The sequence below is a fragment of the Epinephelus lanceolatus genome, chromosome 20 (assembly GCF_041903045.1).
Source record: "Epinephelus lanceolatus isolate andai-2023 chromosome 20, ASM4190304v1, whole genome shotgun sequence".
Classification (NCBI taxonomy): Eukaryota; Metazoa; Chordata; class Actinopteri; order Perciformes; family Serranidae; genus Epinephelus; species Epinephelus lanceolatus.
The window spans coordinates 39,382,274-39,402,927 of NC_135753.1; the positions used below are offsets into that span (position 1 = coordinate 39,382,274).

The following is a 20,654-nucleotide window of genomic DNA, read 5'->3' on the forward strand; positions in this document are numbered from 1 at the left end:
AGTGATCAGGTGTTCGCAGTGGGGGTGGCCTCATTTTAGCTCAGGTGAACCTGCTTCCTGTCCAACCCTTTGACCTGCAGTCACACCCCTTTCTGTGTTCTTCAGTCAGACCTACCACTGTCTGCTGTGTTTGATAGCTGTGTGTGTGTGTGTGTGTGTGTGTGTGTGTGTGTGTGTGTGTGTGTGTGTGTTTTGTGGTGAGCGAGACGTGTTGGAGAGGAAGTGGTAAAGTTGCATGCTGGGTAGTGAGCGGTGAGGAGGAGGTGTATGCTGGACTGAGTCTGTTCCGGGTTTTACCTCCTGCTGCAGTGTGCGCGCACACACACACACACACACACACACACACAGACACTCACTCACACTGCTGGATCCTGGAGTGCGTGAGTGTCTCTCTCAGGCTGTGATGTCATCATGTTTACCTGAACACCACAGAGACAGGTTGTCTTTACCTGAGCTGGACAAACCCTGAAGCCTCAGTCAGAGAGAACAGGTAAATGACAGGACTGCTTCAGGCTCTGTGACACACAACCAGTCGAATGATGCGTTCAATGCCTCATTTGACTCCTAAAAATGATCCGTCACGTGCTGCCTACTTCCACCTTTGAAGAATGTTAAATAATAATGCCTTTATTCATATAGCACCTGTCATGGCAGGAATACAAAGTGCTTCACACATTAGTCAAAAAAATGCAGAATCAGAAATGATTATTGATCCTGGCAGAGTCCTGCACAGGTTAAAGCTCAGCACCAGACGTTACATGGTTGGATGATGGATGGATGGTTGGATGGATGGTTGGTTGGATGGATGGATGATGGATGGATGGTTGGATGATGGATGGATGATGGATGGTTGGTTGGATGGATGGAGGATGGATGATGGATGGATAAATGGATGGATGGATGGATGGTTGGTTGGTTGGATGGATGGAGGATGGATGATGGATGGATGGATGGATGGATAAATGGATGGATGGAGGATGGATGATGGATGGATGGTTGGTTGGATGGATGGATGATGGATGGATGGATGGTTGGTTGGATGGATGATGGATGGATGATGGATGGATGATAGATGGATGATGGATGGTTGGTTGGATGATGGATGGATGGATGGATGGATGGATGGATGGTTGGATGATGGATGGATGGATGGATGGATGGATGGATGGTTGGATGATGGATGGATGGATGGATGGATGGTTGGATGATGGATGGATGATAGATGGATGATGGATGGATGGATGGTTGGTTGGATGGATGGTTGGTTGGATGGATGGATGATGGATGATGGATGGATGATAGATGGATGGATGGATGGTTGGATGATGGATGGATGATGGATGGATGATGTTTTTCATGTGCCAGAAGGTTTTATTAAAGGTTGATAAATGTGTCTGATTGAAGTCCTGCTCGTTCAAAGGTAGTGTAATGAAGGACTGAAAAACTTTCAGATATTTCTTATAGGGGAGTCTTTGTTTCCCTGGAACAAAAAAAACAACAACATCAAAATAACAACAAGAACAAAATAAACAAAAACAGCAGAAAAAGAAAAATCATTGGATTCGGTCCAGGATTTATGAGTCGATAACATATTGTCTCAACTAAGAATCTGTATCCATCAGAGATTTACTCTGACTGTAAAGTGAAGTTACTTAAAGCAGCTGATTTCAAGCCCAACGTCAGAACAAAAAGCGGACCAGGTCAGGTCCGAGCATCAGTTACCATGGAGATCGAGCCAGGTTAGAGGAGAGTCACCTTCACATCTGACGTCAGACTCAACAAACCTCACTAACACGCTGAGGAGGCTCTGTGGTTCAGCCTTCAGGTCAGAGGTCAGGTGGAAGCTGTGAACAGGTGTAATCATGAGCTGTGAGCTGAACGTGATGTCAGAGCTGTTGTATCATAATATCATCATCATGACATCATCATTGACATCAGCTGTTTTGACATTTAAAGTTACAGTCGCACATTGCCTGTTTGTAAAACAACTTTTTCATAACAAGTTCCCACTGTGCAACTGACCAGGTGTGTTTCTGTGTGTGTGTGTGTGTGTGTGTGTGTGTGTGTGTGTGTGCAGGGGGCGGAGTCGAGGCCGGGCCCAGGTAGAGGATGAAGAGAGCATGGACGCCACGGAGAAGAAAACCCCCCAAAAGACAGGTGTGTTTCTACCTGATGTTCTGTTGATGACTTCATTCAAACCATCAGAACTTTATTCAAAATTGTGCAGCAGATCCCAAATCTTATAGGACACCATTTAAAACGATTTTAGACAGAATAAATAAATAAGTATGGATTTGAAATAATTCCTGAAATAAATAAGGAAACAAATATATACATACATAAATAATACATATATATAAATATATATATATATATATATAAATATATATATATATATATATATATGTATATACATATATATATATATACAGTACAGGCCAAAAGTTTGGACACACCTTCTCATTCAATGCGTTTTCTTTATTTTCATGACTATTTACATTGTAGATTCTCACTGAAGGCATCAAAACTATGAATGAACACATGTGGAGTTATGTACTTAACAAAAAAAGGTGAAATAACTGAAAACATGTTTTATATTCTAGTTTCTTCAAAATAGCCACCCTTTGCTCTGATTACTGCTTTGCACACTCTTGGCATTCTCTCCATGAGCTTCAAGAGGTAGTCACCTGAAATGGTTTCCACTTCACAGGTGTGCCTTATCAGGGTTAATTAGTGGAATTTCTTGCTTTATCAATGGGGTTGGGACCATCAGTTGTGTTGTGCAGAAGTCAGGTTAATACACAGCCGACAGCCCTATTGGACAACTGTTAAAATTCATATTATGGCAAGAACCAATCAGCTAACTAAAGAAAAACGAGTGGCCATCATTACTTTAAGAAATGAAGGTCAGTCAGTCCGGAAAATTGCAAAAACTTTAAATGTGTCCCCAAGTGGAGTCGCAAAAACCATCAAGCGCTACAACGAAACTGGCACACATGAGGACCGACCCAGGAAAGGAAGACCAAGAGTCACCTCTGCTTCTGAGGATAAGTTCATCCGAGTCACCAGCCTCAGAAATGGCAAGTTAACAGCAGCTCAGATCAGAGACCAGATGAATGCCACACAGAGTTCTAGCAGCAGACCCATCTCTAGAACAACTGTTAAGAGGAGACTGCGCCAATCAGGCCTTCATGGTCAAATAGCTGCTAGGAAACCACTGCTAAGGAGAGGCAACAAGCAGAAGAGATTTGTTTGGGCCAAGAAACACAAGGAATGGACATTAGACCAGTGGAAATCTGTGCTTTGGTCTGATGAGTCCAAATTTGAGATCTTTGGTTCCAACCGCCGTGTCTTTGTGAGACGCAGAAAAGGTGAACGGATGGATTCCACATGCCTGGTTCCCACTGTGAAGCATGGAGGAGGAGGTGTGATGGTGTGGGGGTGTTTTGCTGGTGACACTGTTGGGGATTTATTCAAAATTGAAGGCACACTGAACCAGCATGGCTACCACAGCATCCTGCAGCGACATGCCATCCCATCCGGTTTGCGTTTAGTTGGACCATCATTTATTTTTCAACAGGACAATGACCCCAAACACACCTCCAGGCTGTGTAAGGGCTATTTGACCAAGAAGGAGAGTGATGGAGTGCTGCGGCAGATGACCTGGCCTCCACAGTCACCGGACCTGAACCCAATCCAGATGCTTTGGGGTGAGCTGGACCGCAGAGTGAAGGCAAAGGGGCCAACAAGTGCTAAACACCTCTGGGAACTCCTTCAAGACTGTTGGAAAACCATTTCAGGTGACTACCTCTTGAAGCTCATGGAGAGAATGCCAAGAGTGTGCAAAGCAGTAATCAGAGCAAAGGGTGGCTATTTTGAAGAAACTAGAATATAAAACATGTTTTCAGTTATTTCACCTTTTTTTGTTAAGTACATAACTCCACATGTGTTCATTCATAGTTTTGATGCCTTCAGTGAGAATCTACAATGTAAATAGTCATGAAAATAAAGAAAACGCATTGAATGAGAAGGTGTGTCCAAACTTTTGGCCTGTACTGTATGTATGTATATATATATATATATATATATATATATATATATATATATGCATGCATACATACATACATACATAGAAACATATTACTTTTTATATTTATACACAAGTAATGCATCAATTATATTTTATGTACATAAATAAATAATAATAATAGTATATGAATGCTGAAAGGTACACACAGGTTTTGGATCCATCCAGAAGACGTCCCTTTCAGGGACGTCCTGTCTTATTCCAGCGAGACAGTGAGACATATTGTGACGTGTCCCAACAGCGTGTCTCCGTAGTGACAGAGTGCAGGTACCAGACTGACCTGCCTGCAGTCCACACCTGTCTCCCACTGAACATGTGTGGGACATGATGAAGCACAAAAAGCAGTAATGGAGACCACGGACTGTTGAGACACTGACGTTGTATATCAGACAAGAACGGCAAAGAATTTCACTTTCAGAACCCTTCACATGTACTGAGGAGAAGGTGATGTCACACAGTGGGAAACATGCTCCTGTCCCAGCTGCTGTGGAACATGTCACAGACATCACAACCAGAATAAATGTATATTATTAAAATGATTAATGTGTGTGAGGGTGAATATTAAATATCTTCATCATCACTGTGTGCTGTTTAATTTACATGTCACACTGCGGCCCAACATTTTTTTGAATTGTGGTTGTATTAGAGTCAATATTAAAAATGAGTAGTTGGCTGTGTGTTCGGCAGCCGGCACTCATGGAAAACTCTGAAGCTTCTGCCGCCACCTCTGATTGGCCCTGGTGACGTAGCTCCTCCCATGGCCCTCTCATGTTCTAGTTTTTGTGTTGGACTACGTCATGCTGATTGGCTTTGTGTGTGTCCGCAGAGGTGAAGGAGAAGACAACAGGACGCCGTCGCTCCACCTCCAGGAGAAAAACGAACGCAAACCCTGAACCCGACCCTGACCCTGACCCTGACCCCAACCAGAACCCTGACCCTGATCCCCCTCGGCCTGACCCCACGGTCTCAGCGTCAAGCCCAGAACCAGCTCCCAGTGCTGAGGAGGAGGACAGGACCAGCCCTGCTCCTGCTGCTCCTCTCCCAGCCACCAGTCCTGGAGATAAACCTCGAGTCAGTTCCCCATCCCCATCCCCTGCCTCCAGCCCCAGACCTGCCCCTGCTCCTGATCCCGATCCTGATCCTGATCCTGATCCTGATCCTGTGGAGGAGGACCGACCCAGCCCGAGCCACAGCCCCAGCATTGTTCCTTTGGAGACAGAGGGGGGCGGGGCCCTGAGTCCCTGCTCCAGTCCTCCGGTCTCCCCCTGTCCCCGACTGGAGGACGAGGACTCGCTGTCCCCTCTGTTCCAGCTGTCTCTGTCCGAGGACTCAGGGGGCTCGCCTGCCCCCAGCCTGGGACACACCAAAAAACGGTGAGACTGTGTGTGTATTTGTAAGGACCACTTTAAATTTTAGACACAGTGCGTTTCCATGACGACAGAGGAAACAGATTTATATAAATCCCTGTAAACATGTCAGTGTGAGTGAAATGGTCCTGCAATGAATCCGTCACAGTGGGACTAACACACCCAGATCATGTGACTCCTGCATGTATACAGTCAATCAGAGCCAAACTGGCCGAGGCGCTCTGAGCATGCTCCACAGTTTCCGCCCCGGGCTTTGACCCGGAAGTCCAATAGCATTAAATGTGTAAGAGAAGAAGAAGCCGGTAACAACATGGAGAAATCTACATCCAGAGCCGTGACTTTTTGGACGGACCAAATGTACAGAGCTGTAAAGTTGTCCACCATGGTAGCAGTTAGCTGCTAGCTAACCGTAGCTAACTTGTTTGTCCATTGTTTGGTCTGTGACGTAATAGGTCAACAGGAAAAAGGTCCAATACTAACAAGCTGAAAGGGGGCATATCTCCACCTATCGTAGAGGAGTCGCACATACTTGGCTCAATAAATGGATTCCCCTCCCGTGCTTGTATACTGGGACAAGGACAGTAGGCCAGTTAGATGTCCTCGTCCAGCTGGGACTGTAGCTCCACTTCACTGTGACTGGAAACAGACTGACAGTGACAGTTTGAGGGTTCGGACTATTGTGATCATTTTCAGGTTCATACTGGTTAGATAATGTTTAATGTTCTAAAACACTTCATTCCCCCTGTCCTGTCTGTGATGGAACACATGAACTCAGAGATGTTTCGTTTTAGTGCCCTTCCCCTGAAAACGTCCTGTCTGCTCTGATTGGTCAAGCGTTTATCTCAGTGTCACCAGTGAAAGCTTCTAAACACAAGCGAACATGTTCCATCTGAAATCAGCATGAGCAACAAGATTTCCCTGACGTTAGCATTGGGGATGTGCGCAGTTAAACGTCTAAACGATTAAATGTCTAAACGATTAAACGTCCGGCCCCTCGCTAGTTGGCACCAGAAATATTAGTCAGTTAAACCTATTAGTGTTTTGTTCATGTACAAGGCCTCACCTGTCACGGGATCTACACCTCTGCGTTAAATAGACAGCGCATCTGTGGCGTAGGCTGTGGTGTAGGGTATGAATCTACACAGACCCGACGCTGCAGCCTGACGTGGACCTCCCCAGAAATATAACTACACGTCACAGTGACGCAGACCTCCCGTCTGTCTCTGTAAGATAACACCCGAGCAAAATCAAACATTTTGCCCACTTGACATGCTGCTGTGTTGTGCTATGGCCTATTCAAGTACTGGAATTTGTTATTTACATGACAACGCCTGAATGCAACACAGGCTCGGTTATAATTGTCTCAGACTCGGGTCGGGTTTGGTCAGGAAAATGTGGCCTGAGCCGCGCTCTGGCGTGCTCACCTGTGTGTCTCTATTTGTGTGTGTGCGCATCAGGGTGGAATTCTGCCGTGTGTGATACAGAGAGCAGAGAAGAATTGTAAACGCGCGACCGTGTAGAGACAGAAATGACATGCTGTCAGTCAATAACAATCATTTAGCGTCCCTGTTATATGGCGGCTGATCTCGTCCTCTGCTCGGAGGGTAAGGAGCTCCTGGACCTCATTGTTTGAGTTAGCTGCTAACTGCTAACAGCTGCTTTTTAAATCTACAGCAATGGGTCACACACATTACACCTCATCAAACCGTTACACCCTTCCCCTCTGTGGTCCCGCCATGCCAGCTGTCATGGCAAGACAACTCTGTCCCCCCATTGCGGGACCTTTTGTACTGAACAGAGAGGCGGAACAGCGGCACAAAATTCCCGCCTTGAAGAGGCAGAATAAACAGGTCAGAGTGACGAGATTGGATTTGTGTTCTGTCAGTGAGGGTCGTCATATGTACAAAAGTACAAACATAGTGCACAATGATCAGATACAGAAATCATCGGCATTCCTTAGAACTTTTTCCTACGCATCAGTAGTTATCCAGGTGACTGTTTCCATGGTAACATATAAACAGGAAGTGCTCTGAGCAGGACTTTTAATTTGATCCTCTGGCAATAGACCCTTATAGGGCTGATGTCACGATGACATCACGATGACGTCATGTCATCAGCTGGAGGTGCAGCTGCCTCTCCCCCACAGGGCTGTAGGCTCCATAGGAGTGTTAAAATGTGTTTGTCTTGTTGTGTTATTGGGAGCCAGAATAGAAGGAGTCATGGCTCAAAACCAGCCGCCACTGCCCGTCAACAAAAACAAAGACAACTATGGTTAAATGTGATAAGACCAAAGGACTGGACGGAGGCCATCATCAAAAATGCTCACATGTGCAGCGCACACTTCATATCAGGTTAGGGAAAAAGTATTTCCTGTTGTAGGGATGAATAAGGTTATGTGTATTAAGGGTTATCATGTCCACCTCATCAGAAACTGGGGAGGGATTAAGAGGAAGATTGGATTTCTCTGCAACGCTAACTTTTTAGCACATTAGCTAACGTTAGCTTCCATAGCAAAACAAACAAGTGTGGTCCTGTGACATCATCCATCCACTGAGTGAGAGCATACGGGTCGGCCAGTCTGGTCCTGTTGGTCAGTGTTTACTTATTCAAGTAGCGTTCACCGTTTGATTAACGAGCTGGAACGATCGATGGATTAGAAGACGATCAGTCCCTAACATGTCTCGTTCTCTGGCCCTGCAGTCTGAAGCAGTGTGCCTTCTGTTACCGCGGTGAAGAGCCACCCCTGGGCCAGGGCCGACTGGTGGTGTTTGGCCCGACGCCCGGCTACATCCCGCTCCACATCCTCAACCGCCGCGCCTCCTCCGACCGGGACAATGACTGCCATGACCACTGCTACCGCGGCGACCAGGCCCCGCCCATGTGAGTGACCTCACTTCCTGTTTATTGCCTATCAAAGTTAAACCAGTTAGACAAGTGTTTCCCATAAGAAGAGCTGTTAGATTCAGTTTCAGCACAGATTGTATTTGTTTGTTTATTTGTTTACCACTGTGATCGATGTGTGTGTGTGTGGGTGTGGGTGTGTGGGTGTGTGGGTGTGTGGATGTGTGCAGGTGCAGCAGTCCAGAGCAGTGTGGTGAGTACTCTTTATTCATACTGAAAGTGTTGTAACACCAAAACCAGTGACCACAAATCTCCTGACGACTGAGACGCAACTGGTCTGATCACTGTTATTGATCTCCTGATGTTTCAGAGGAGGAGTCTTCCTCAGAGTTTGTGGAGCAGCTCGGACCCGTTGGCCTTCCACATGACATCAACGTCCAATCACTGTTTGACCCCACAGGTACTAGAGGATACGCTCCTCCTCTCCTGAAACCCTCCCTTATTCCCTGACCTCTGTCCATCCTTTGAGGTAAACCTGACTGTGTGTGTGTGTGTGTGTGTGTGTGCCTGTGTGCGCAGGTCAGTGCTGTGCTCACCTGCAGTGTGCAGCCTGGTCAGAGGGGGTATGTCGCGGCGAGGGCCAATCACTGCTCTATGTGGACAAAGCCATCGACTCAGGAAGCACGCAGGTGGGTTTGTGTTGTCTGATTGGTCACTGCTCTAAAGGAGGAATACAGCTGTATGCAGCATCACTAAGCCCCGCCCTTCTCTCACCTCTTCAGGTGTGTGTGTTCTGCCGTCGGCTCGGAGCCTCGCTGCGTTGCCGGGAGACGGGCTGTAGGCAAAGCTTCCATTTCCCCTGTGCTGCTGCGGCTGGAGCTTACCAGGACTGGACCAAGAAACACACACTGTGTACAAGACACACACACACAGGTACTCTCTCTCACACACACACGCACGCGCGCACGCACACGCACACGCACACGCACAGGTTCCTTAAAGGGATAGTTTAGGGGTTTTTTTGGTAATGTTTTTTATTGAAGGATAAATGCGAATCACACAGTATCAGAATTGTCACACTCCCGGCCCTACCTCGAGAGTCAACACACACTGAGGACATAAAATAAAAATGAAGCACAGCAGAAAAAGGGAACAGTAAATGAAAGTAAAGAAGGAGAGAAGGTATTCTCATATAATTACATAATATCCCTCTCCTGTTGAGGAGGAGTTGGTCAAAGGCAGTTAAAGTTTGTCATCAAGCACTGCCTTGTCTCATAGAAACAGTCCGTAGAGATTTAATCTTCTCAGGTTTAAGAAACAATACCAGGTGTGTATTGACAGGGGATGATGGAGGATTAGGGGATGCCCATTCTAGCAAAATCTGCGATGAGCTAATACTGATGCATATTCTGCTATATCAGTCTGTCAGAGTAAAAGTAATAATAATTAAAGCTGCAAGCAGCGATGAACAGGCCCTCGCACCTTCGCACAACTCGGGGCTGCTGGCAGGACGCCGACTGAAGCATCAGTTCATTTCTGTCAGATAGCTCATGAGATGGAGGAGATGGCATATCCTTCATACAGTGCTGGAATGACTATTTCACATTTTGTACCACTTCCTCTTCCCACTAGAGGGAGTAGGAGAAGGCACTAACGATAGGTCATGTTCCTATATGTGAGGTAGATACCACAGCATGTAAATGTCAGGTAAATGAAAAAATAAGTGTCAAAAAAGACATACTTCCTGTCGATGCTAGATGGCGCTGTACTCTTCACTGATTATTGACATGTAGATGTGTTCAGGGTGGGACTGTCATCAATCCTGTGAAGTTTGGGCAAGATTGGACCATGTATGCTGGAGTTATAAACTACTTCCTGTTTTGTGGCGAGACCCCTAACTTTGACGCCGTCACACGGTTTGAAGAAAGCTTTTGATAACTTTTCATCTTCAAGGTCTTGGGATGGGACAGACCATGGTTTGAAGTCAATCAGATGAAATCTCTAGGACTAGTTTGTTCATTTATGACCCCTGGAAATGGCCAAAAATGCACCAAAATTGCACAGAAAATTCAAAATGGCCGACTTCCTGTTGGGTTTAGATCATGGCTCCAAGAGGCTTTTTTGTACGTCTTGGATTGTTACATATGCCTACCAAGTGTCATACGTGTAGGTTAAACTAGCTTCGGGGGCTGTTTGCTCAAAATTTTGTCAGTGGCGCTACTGAGGCTTTTTTTTTTTTTTTTTTTTTTTTTTTTTGGGAGAGAGAGAGAGACAGAGAGTGTCTTGAAATGTCAGATTTTTCACCACCAAGCCATTTCATTTGGAGGAAGAAGAAGAATTCCTTGCATTTCATTAGGGTCCTCGCACTGCTAGGTGCTCGGGCCCTAATGAAAAGGTTTATTTATATAGCACTAGAGTAGTGAGGTCCTCTGGAACCCCAAACAGTGCCATGAGGTCACTAGGTTGCAAATTGTTCATTAGTTTGGGACAGAAACAGAACATATGAGCAAGGTCTGCCAGGGTCACATCTCTTGTCATCACTCAGGTAGATGTCTACAAGTCTGGCTTTACTACAGTGGGAACGGTGCACAAGGCCAAGACGTGCACAGGGTGATTAAGAATATGTCAATATGTTAATTTAATATTTATGACACCCTTTTGGTTGGGCTGCATCTCCAGACATTTGTCCCAAAGTAAATTAGGGGCTGCATGTGGAAAAGACAGGAGCTGAGCTTTAACCAAGTGTCCAGTATGGAAATACTGAAAAAGGTCATGATAGGGCGGGGATAGTGGTTGGTATGCATCCACTTCGGAGAAGCAGCAATGTCCTGCTGTGGAGGGGATCGGCAACAAAATGTATTTTAGCCACCTAAAAAATCAGTTTAACTGGACTGTATGTTTGATGTGTTTTCACTGCTTTGTCTTAAAGTCAGAGGGAGGTAGACGGTGACTTCCAGGAAGGAACATGAAGCTGTTATATCCCTCTCCTCACAGCCAGACTCCATTGAGAAAAACAGTGATTTAACATGAGTGATCTCAGGAGCTGCTGGTCGACTGCTGCCTCCATCAGTTAGTGTGTTTGTGTCACTGTATGACTTTGCTGTTACTTCACATTCACCAGAGTCACATAGTGACACAAACACACTAACTGATGGAGGCAGCAGTCGACCAGCAGCTCCTGAGATCACTGATGTTAAATCACTGTTTTTCTCAGTGGAGTCTGGCGGCTGTGATGACAGCTTAGATGGGGAACTGAAGCTGTTACGGCTTCTCTGTCGGAGCAGGCTGTGTGATGGAAAGGTGAAGTGGTTTAAAATAATTTCAGTATAGTGTACACTTACTCTGCGACAGATTTTTTTGGGTGGCTAAAATATGTTTTACTGCTCCTCCCCGTCCACAGCAGTAGATTGCTTAGCTTCTGTGTCGTACTCCAGTCTGCTTCTCCAAACTGACATCTTGTGTAGGTTACACACTGACTGTGGATCAGTGCTCCATACGACCCCACTCCAAGAATCAGAACTGTCCCTTTCAGTGTGTTTGTAGATTTAAGAGAGTGTTTCCTGCGAGGTGTAACCGTATGTGTGTGGAGTCCGTGATCATGAAGATCTGTAGAGACATTTTCCTCATGTGGTTTAAGCTCCGCCTCTTCTTCGCCTGCTCCGACCGGCTGTTACACACAACAGGAGAGGATGAGACAAGACGTCAGCCTTAGTTTCATCCCTTTGGCTCAACATGTATAAAACTTTGTCCCTCTCTGTCTCCAGCGTCCTCACAGTGTGTGTTGTGTTCGAGTGGCGATGATGTCGGTGGTCTGTTGATGTGTTGTTGCTGTGGTGACCGCTACCATGGCAGCTGCCTGAACCCCCCCCTGGCCCCCTCCCCCCTATGCCGGGCTGGCTGGCAGTGTCCTCAGTGTCGAGTGTGTCAGAGCTGCAGGTAACACACACACACACACACACACACACACACACACACACACACACACACCCTGGTGACAGCTGTGGGTGCAGGCTGAATGTTCACAGGTTGTCTGTCTGTTTCATTCTCGTGGACACATCATGCTGTCATCAATGATATATGTATGATTGTGGTTGCAGACAAGCTTGTAGTGCAACACAGCCGCCAACTGGAGTGGAACTAACACCATAACTGTGTCCTCTGTGTGTGTGTGTGTGTGTGTGTGTGTGTGTGTGTTAGGTTGCGAGGGGATGATGGCGCGTTGCTGGTGTGTGAACGCTGTGATAAAGCCTACCACACACACTGTCTCACACCACCTCTGGATCACACACCGAGCACCGGCTGGAGCTGCAAGGTGACATAAACACACATACACACACATACACATATGGGTGTCAGCCTCAGTGTTGATCTCTGGACAAACCTGTGTTACAACCTCTCTTTCCTCCAGAACTGCAGAATCTGCCGCCGCTGTGGTGTGAGGTCATCAGGCCAGTGGGCCAATCACCTGTTTCTGTGCAAGTCATGTGACCCGGCCCTGCCCTGCCCTCTCTGTGACCATGCCCCCGACCTCTACACACCACAGGACTATCTGACCTGTATCTGCTGCTATAGGTACACACACACACACACACACACACACACACACACAATCACAATCCATTGAGTGTTTCTTCTGAAATAGTGATGAACAAAAATAAACGAATGAACCTTTCTGAACGACTCTTTTACATGTCCAGTATGTACCTGTTCAGCCTGTCAGACGTCTCGGTGCTCATGAATCACCAACTTTTCCGACACTTACTGTCGGGCATTGCTCACACTGCCTCCTACAGTGAGTGATTGAGATGCGATTGAATCAGACAGTCTGGCAGCTGTACTGACCGAACAAGACAGAATGGCGTGTATTCTGTTTGCGCAGGAAGAACAATAACTCACTGCAGTCAAATCACATTTCTGTCCACATAGCAGAAGTGTAACGATCTATTAGTCTGAATCAATATATCGATTCAATGATCAACGATCCAATACCATCGACACAAAGTGAAAACGTCGACCTATATCACCGTCTTTAGGTTACACCTTTATTTTGAAAGTCTGTGTCAGCGTCAAACAGCAGCAGGAATGAAGAGGATAACGTTACTGACTCAGGAATAAATCAGCAGTGTGGAAATATTTTGGATTTTAGAGAACATCCAGGTCAGCAGACAGAACACATGGTGTATGTGAACAATGACGTTATGAGATAAACTCCACTGACGTTACCTGCCTGGACGAGCGTCTCACTCCGCTAACTTCTCACTGCAGCAACATCAGCTGCTGTTTCAACAATGTTCGGCTAAAAAACATTCATGCAGGCTGAAATTCAACCGAGCTGTTCTGTCAGGAGACGCAGAGACTGAAACCAACGCTGAGGAAGAAGAAGTATAAATAAGACATGTCATCTGTTCAACTTGTTTGTAGAGGAAAAGTCTGCTAGCCGCTAGGCTAATTTATGTAATGTAAACATGCTAAAGCTAATAATGGGTGACCAGCATAAAACAACAGTTGTGTCTGTGAACCCTGACAGTTGTTACTGAGCTGAGTTTGAGACTTGTTTTAAATGATCCTGTTATTTTATGGCTGTTTGGAGACGTTTGTCTTTAAGACACAAGTTTGTCTCCAGGACTTTAAGACACAAGTTTGTCTCCAGGACTTTAAGACACAAGTTTGTCTCCAGGACTTAAAGACACAAGTTTGTCTTCAGGACTTTAAGACACAAGTTTGTCTTCAGGACTTTGAGACACAAGTTTGTCTCCAGGACTTTAAGACACAAGTTTGTCTTCAGGACTTTGAGACACAAGTTTGTCTCCAGGACTTTAAGACATGGTCCTGAAGTTTTATAAAGAGATGATGTTTGGGTTAAAGTGAAAAGATTTCTGACAGTGCTGCTTTCTGTGTGTTAGTGGAGTCAGTTTATTCAACTCTACTGAAGTTGACTGGATCTTGTATGACCAACAGCAAAAGGAAAGGTGTGGCAGCTTCTTCTGGAACAGACTGTGTTAAATGATAATGTCTCATCGTTCACAGGCCCCTGAATTGAATTGAATTGAATCGAATTTAATTGAGTCATATCATGACAGACTTTGTGATATTTGCAAATATTGTGTTGTTGTTTTAAGTACAGTCCAAACCAGATTCACGCCGTGTTGAGTTGAAACAAACAACTACTGTCAATGCTCCAGTCTGAGCTGCCAGTCAGAGTAATTTCTTTCACCAACGGACTCCACCGGGTCCAATGCCAATACAACACACTGAATCACCAAAAAAACAACAAGGGCCAACTGGGGGACACACTGCAAAAGCTATGGCAGCAGACACTCACCAACGGCCTGACACTGACCAATGACCGACTGTCTGCTTGGTTTGTCAGGGCCCTGAGACTGTCATTGGTACACTGCAGGTCTAAGGAGAAAATGCTCAGCCTTAGCGTTGACTGCTTATTTTGTTCATCATATGTTTTGAAGCAGATAAAAAACACCACATGGACACCCTTTCATTAAAAGTGGTCCTTGAAGATTTAGCAAACATGCACATCTTCATTTTTGTGTTTTGTTACAGGTGTGTCCATACAGAGTGTATTGTCCAGGCTGGGGAGGGCAGGGCAGGGTCTGAAGATTACATCTGCTCCATCTGCAGGCCTCAGAAGGAGGAGCCAATCCCACACACTCCACTCGCACGCAGTCCTGCCCCGGTCCCTCAACTAAGTCCCACACAGGCACCACCCATAAGCGTTTCACAGCCACCAATTCCAGGTCTCACAGAGGCTCCACCCATCAGTCCAACGGCTCATAGCCCAGTCCACTTCATCCGCTCAGAGCCAGCCCATAGTCCTACCAAAACCCCCTGTACGCCATCGCAACAAAGTCTGGCTCCATCTCATGTTGAACCCACAGGGCTCCAACATAGTCCTGCGCCACCCTGCCCTGAACCTACAGAGCTCCAACATAGTCCTATGCCATCCCTCCCTGAACCCACAGAACCCCAACATAGTCCTGCGCCATCCCACCCTGAACCCACAGAACCCCAACATAGTCCTGCACCAACCCACCCTGAACCCACAGAGCTCCAACATAGCCCTCCACCATCTCACTCTGAACCCACAGAGCTCCAACACAGTCCTGCACCATCCCACCCTGAACCCACAGAGCCCCAACATAGTCCTGTGCCATCCCACCCTGAACCCACAGAGCTCCAACATAGTCCTGCGCCATCCCACCCTGAACCCACAGAGCTCCAACACAGTCCTGCGCCATCCCACCCTGAACCCACAGAGCTCCAACATAGTCCTGCGCCATCCCACCCTGAACCCACAGAGCTCCAACATAGTCCTGCGCCATCCCACCCTGAACCCACAGAGCTCCAACATAGTCCTGCGCCATCCCACCCTGAACCCACAGAGCTCCAACATAGTCCTGCGCCATCCTACACTGAACCCACAGAGCTCCAACACAGTCCTGCGCCATCCCACCCTGAACCCACAGAGCTCCAACATAGTCCTGCGCCATCCCACCCTGAACCCACAGAGCTCCAACATAGTCCTGCGCCATCCCACCCTGAACCCACAGAGCTCCAACACAGTCCTGCGCCATCCCACCCTGAACCCACAGAGCTCCAACGTAGTCCTGCGCCATCTCACTCTGAACCCACAGAGCTCCAACACAGTCCTGCGCCATCCCACCCTGAGCCCACAGAGCTCCAACATAGTCCTGCGGCATCTCATTCTGAACCCGCAGAGCTCCAACGTAGTCCTTCACCATCTCGTTCTGAACCCACAGGGCTCCAACATAGTCCTGTGCCATCTCACCCAGAACCCACAGAGCTCCAACATAGTCCTGAGCCACCTCACTCTGAACCCACAGAGTTCCAATATAGTCTTGAGCCATCCCACCCTGAACCCACAGAGCTCCAACATGGTCCTGCGCCATCTCACTCTGAACCTGCAGAGCTCCAGCATAGTCCTGCGTCATCCCACTCTGAACCCACAGAGCTCCAACATAGTCCTGCCCCGTCACACTCTGAACCCACAGAGCTCCAACATAGTCCTGCACCATCCTGCTCTGAACCCACAGAGATCCAACGTAGTCCTGCGCCAGCTCACTCAGAACCCACAGAGCTCCAACATAGTCCTGCGCTATCCCACCCTGAACCCACAGTGGTTCAGCATAGTCTTTCGCCATCCCACCCTGAACCCACAGAGCTCCAACATAGTCCTGCATCATCCCACTCTGTACCCACAGAGCTCCAACACAGTCCTGCGCCATCTCGTCCTGAACCCACAGAGCTCCATTATAGTCCTGCATCATCCCACCCTGAACCCACAGAGCTCCAGCATAGTCCTGCATCATCCCACCCTGAACCCACAGAGCTCCAGCATAGTCCTGCACCATCCCGCCTTGAACCCACAGAGCTCCAACATAGTCCTGCACTGTCCTGCCCTGAACCCAAAGAGGACCAACAATGTCTTGCGCCATTGCATCCTGAACCCACAGAGCTCCAACACAGTCCTGCACCATCTTACCCTGAATCCAAAGAGCTCCAGCGTATTCCTGAGCCATCCCACCCTGAATCAACAGAGCTCCAACCTAGTCCTGCGCCATCCCACCCTGAACCCACAGAGCCCCAATATAGTCATGTGCCATCCAGCCTTGAACCCACAGAGCTCCAACACAGTCCTGCACCATCCCGCCCTGAACCCACAGAGGACCAACAAAGTCTTGCGCCATCTCATTCTGAACCCACAGAGCTCCAACATAGTCCTGCACCATCCCGCCTTGAACCCACAGAGCTCCAACAAAGTCTTGCACCATCTTACCCTTATTCCCCAGGGCAACAAGAAATTTCTACACCATCTCGTGCTAATGGAAAAGAGCTCCAGCAAAGTCCACCACCATCTCATCTCAGTCCCACAGAGCTCCTTCAAAGTTCACTACAATCTTACTCTGGTCTAACAGAGTTCCTTCCATCAGTTAGCCCTAATCTCACAGAGCACCAGGAGAGCCACACCCTATCTCAAGTTAGTCCAGCAGTGTTTCAACAAAGCCCCACCGGTGTGACTCCCTTGCAGGCTCAGAAGACTCAGCTCAATTTTACTTCTTCCAGCTCTACCAAGAATTCCACACAGGATCAGCTTTTGGCCACAGAATCTCAGCAGAGTCCAACACAGGGTAGTCCCATGTCTTGTAGCCATGCACATTCTCCGCACAGCCCACCACCACAGACACCATCCCAAGTAGGGCTTAGTCCTACCCAGGTTCAGCTAGGGCCTGCAGAGCCTGAGCAAAGCCCTTCACCACACAGTCAGGTGCAAGACAACTCTACACAGACACTGTTTGATCGACCATGTGGTCCTACAAACATCATCATCGTACAGCCTCAGCACAGTCCTACGCCACATAGTTCTGCACAAGTTGGCACATCACCTCCACAGAGTCCCACACAGGATGCTGAACATACACTGGACCAGGAGAGCCCTGGATCAAGCAGCCCTGCTGAGCTGCAATGTGCGCCTGCACAGGACATTTCTACACTGGACCAGGAACTCTCAACAGTCTGCCGTAGGCCCACCAAGACAGCAAGGAGACATGCCTTACCAAGGCCCTTTTCAGCTCCATGTAGCCCATCACCATCCTCACTCAGAGCCACACAGTGTAGTCTGTCACAGCCTGCTAGCCCAGTACAGGCTCACTCTACACAGCCTTTTAGGCCTTTGCAGCTAAGCTTACTTCCTTCTCAGCTTGCTGCTCAGTCAAGAGTCACAAAGGAATGCACGCAAACCAGTACTACAGAGCTGACATCTTTGGAGCATAGCCCAGTGAAGCTGATTCCTAACCTTGATGGCCAAACACTGGAAAGTAGCCCTACCCCTCTTAGCCCCACACCTGACCTATCCACAGTGCCCCCTGATAGCCATGGCACAGATGGCAAACTCCCAAACCAGTGTGGTCCTGTTCAGAGTAGCGTGCTTAGTCCTGACCACTCTAGCCCCCATCACGGTCCTGCCATGTCCACACCAGAAAGCCTTGTTCACCTTAGCACTTCAATGGAACACAGTAGCCTAACTTGCTCACCTTGTGCTGATGAAATGGAGGAAATTCCCCTCCCAGCTAGCTACAGTCATCAGAGTCCTTCTTGTGACAGCCCATCACGCTGCACAGAAGCTATTGAAGGTAAAACCAGCCCCATACATATCCAAAATAGCTCAGCTAGTGCTAGCCCCAAACATGCCAGTCGGATGCCTATGAGCCCTGCCAGCTCTATTCAGGCCTGTTCTAGCCCTATGGCAGTGGAGACTATCCCTGCCCACGTAAGCCCTGTAGCTGCAGAGACTAGCCTCTCAACACAACCACCTAGCCCTGTAACGCTACCAGCGCAACCGATTGGCCCCTTGGCACTACCTGTCAGATTCGCAAAGCAACCAGCTAGCCCACCAGCAGTACTGGCTAGATCTGTCCATCCCATCTCATGTCAGGATGAAGAGATGGAGACACAAGTCAACCACCACAGTCATTTAATTCACTCAGAAACTAGTCCTGGCCACCCAACCCCTATTCTGGACAATAGAATTCATAGAAGCCCTACTCATGTTAGCACAGTCCACACAGAAACTAACAGTGGGTACAGTCCGATGGGCTCCATGCATGTTCCAGAGAGAACCAGTACCGCTGTTTGTAGTTTTGTAGAGACTCAGGCAAGTCCCACACTTCCTGGTCAGTCTGATCCCTCACATGTCCCGACCACCTGCAATTCTTCTCCATCTGCAGTCCAGACGGGCCCCCTGCCATCTCCAACTAGCTTTAGTCCTCCACACTGTCGGTCAGCTGATACTAGCCCAGCTAGTAGCTCTGTCAGCCACAGTCTGAGCCATAGTGGCCAGACAAATTCCCCGTCTGCTAGCATAACTGATGTCAGCCACAGTCCACCTAGGTCTAGTCCTGCTGGTCAAGCTAGTCCTGTTCACAAACAAAGCACCTCTTGTAGTGCCCACTCAGGCCCAGTCCAAAGACAGACTCCCTCATTAGCTAGCATGGCATACAGTAGCCCTGCACATTCTGCTGTTGCTTGTGTTAGCCCACCTTACAGTCCAGCTCAGGCCAGTGAAGAGTATCGTAGCCCCAGAGGTAGCCCCCATTATACCCCAGCTTCCGACACTGGAACCAGTTCTGGCCTAACTGTGGCACAGCTAAGCCCCACTTTGGCTAGTTCAAGACTTGATGTGGACATGGGGGCCAGTTCCATAATCCGGTGCTGTGTTCTTCCCACTGTGGTTCAACTCAATTCTGGTCTTGTTAAACCCACAGACAGTATTAGGCAGACAAGCCCAGCACCTGCCAGTTCCCAGTCATATGACTCACCTGCTGTTAGTCCAAACCAGGCTAGTCTGATCCAGGGTAGCCAGTCCCCAGCTAGTCCTCTCCCTACCCCCAAAAGGTCTGTTGTTGAAAGCCAAGAAAACACTGCATCGGCAAGCCCCTTGTATCAAAGACCAGCGACCCCTGTTGATGCTACTTCCACTTTGGCTAGTCAGAGCCATGCTAGTCTTGTCCATTCTAGTCCCACTCAGGATAACACTGTGATGCCTAGTACTAGCCACATTAGTAAAATACCCGCTAGTTCCCCACTCTCTGCCCCCTCACAGGGTAGCCCTCCTCATGCTCCACAAGCTCAAGCTAGTTCTGTGCACAGTAGCCCAGTTGCTGGTCCTGTTTGCAGCCCCCTGCAATCAGGTGATACGCAAGTTAATCCTAGACCTACCAGCTCTATGCAGCCAGAGGCTAGTCCCAGTCCTGGACCCGATAGACCTTTTAGTTGTGAGGCTAGCCCTGGTCCTGGTTCAGTTAGACCTGTTCTTGCCATCCCTGGGCAGTCTGAAACCAGCCCAAGTTTTGGTCCTACAAGCCCTGTGCAGCCTGATGCTGGTCCTGGTCCTGGATGCCACTCTGTTTCCAGTCCTCAGCAACACACGACAGAAACGGAGTCTGCAGCGACAGTGGGTGAGTATCAGGGAGACATTGATATTTACTATTAAACATGTGATATATTTAGCAGAGACAGTGGAAAGTTAGTAATAAAACAGTTACACCGTATTTCTACTGCATGGTATGGTACAGCTCTGCTACACTATGTACACTAAGTGCGCTATGCTGTGCACATTGGACAACCACATAGAGAGAAGAACCTGGTACCAAAAGTGAGTCAAGTTGAATCCCGCAGTGAAAATGAGACATCAGTTGCTGCGACTCCAACGTGCAGATTTCATATAGTTTCTGGAACTTATTTATTTTTTATTTTTGTTGTTATCATTCATTCATGTTATCATTTGTTTATGTTGTTATCATTGAGCGTATGTAAAGATGGACGGT

The 20,654-nt window shown here is 47.8% G+C and overlaps 1 protein-coding gene across 19 annotated transcripts in view; it reads left to right on the top strand.

Annotated features, from left to right (window-relative positions):
• The window catches only part of LOC117264300 (histone-lysine N-methyltransferase 2C-like), a 104,472-nt gene that overhangs the window by 14,683 nt on the left and 69,135 nt on the right, over window positions 1-20,654 (top strand). For all 19 annotated transcript variants that reach the window (XM_078162832.1, XM_078162831.1, XM_078162834.1 and 16 more), the window contains exons 3-13: window positions 2,078-2,157; window positions 4,914-5,460; window positions 8,155-8,334; window positions 8,526-8,548; window positions 8,666-8,755; window positions 8,875-8,984; window positions 9,078-9,228; window positions 12,060-12,231; window positions 12,493-12,607; window positions 12,704-12,867; window positions 14,854-20,285. In XM_078162832.1, the coding sequence (XP_078018958.1) occupies window positions 2,078-2,157; window positions 4,914-5,460; window positions 8,155-8,334; window positions 8,526-8,548; window positions 8,666-8,755; window positions 8,875-8,984; window positions 9,078-9,228; window positions 12,060-12,231; window positions 12,493-12,607; window positions 12,704-12,867; window positions 14,854-20,285 (7,064 nt within the window). The remainder of the gene's footprint in view (window positions 1-2,077; window positions 2,158-4,913; window positions 5,461-8,154; window positions 8,335-8,525; window positions 8,549-8,665; window positions 8,756-8,874; window positions 8,985-9,077; window positions 9,229-12,059; window positions 12,232-12,492; window positions 12,608-12,703; window positions 12,868-14,853; window positions 20,286-20,654) is intronic.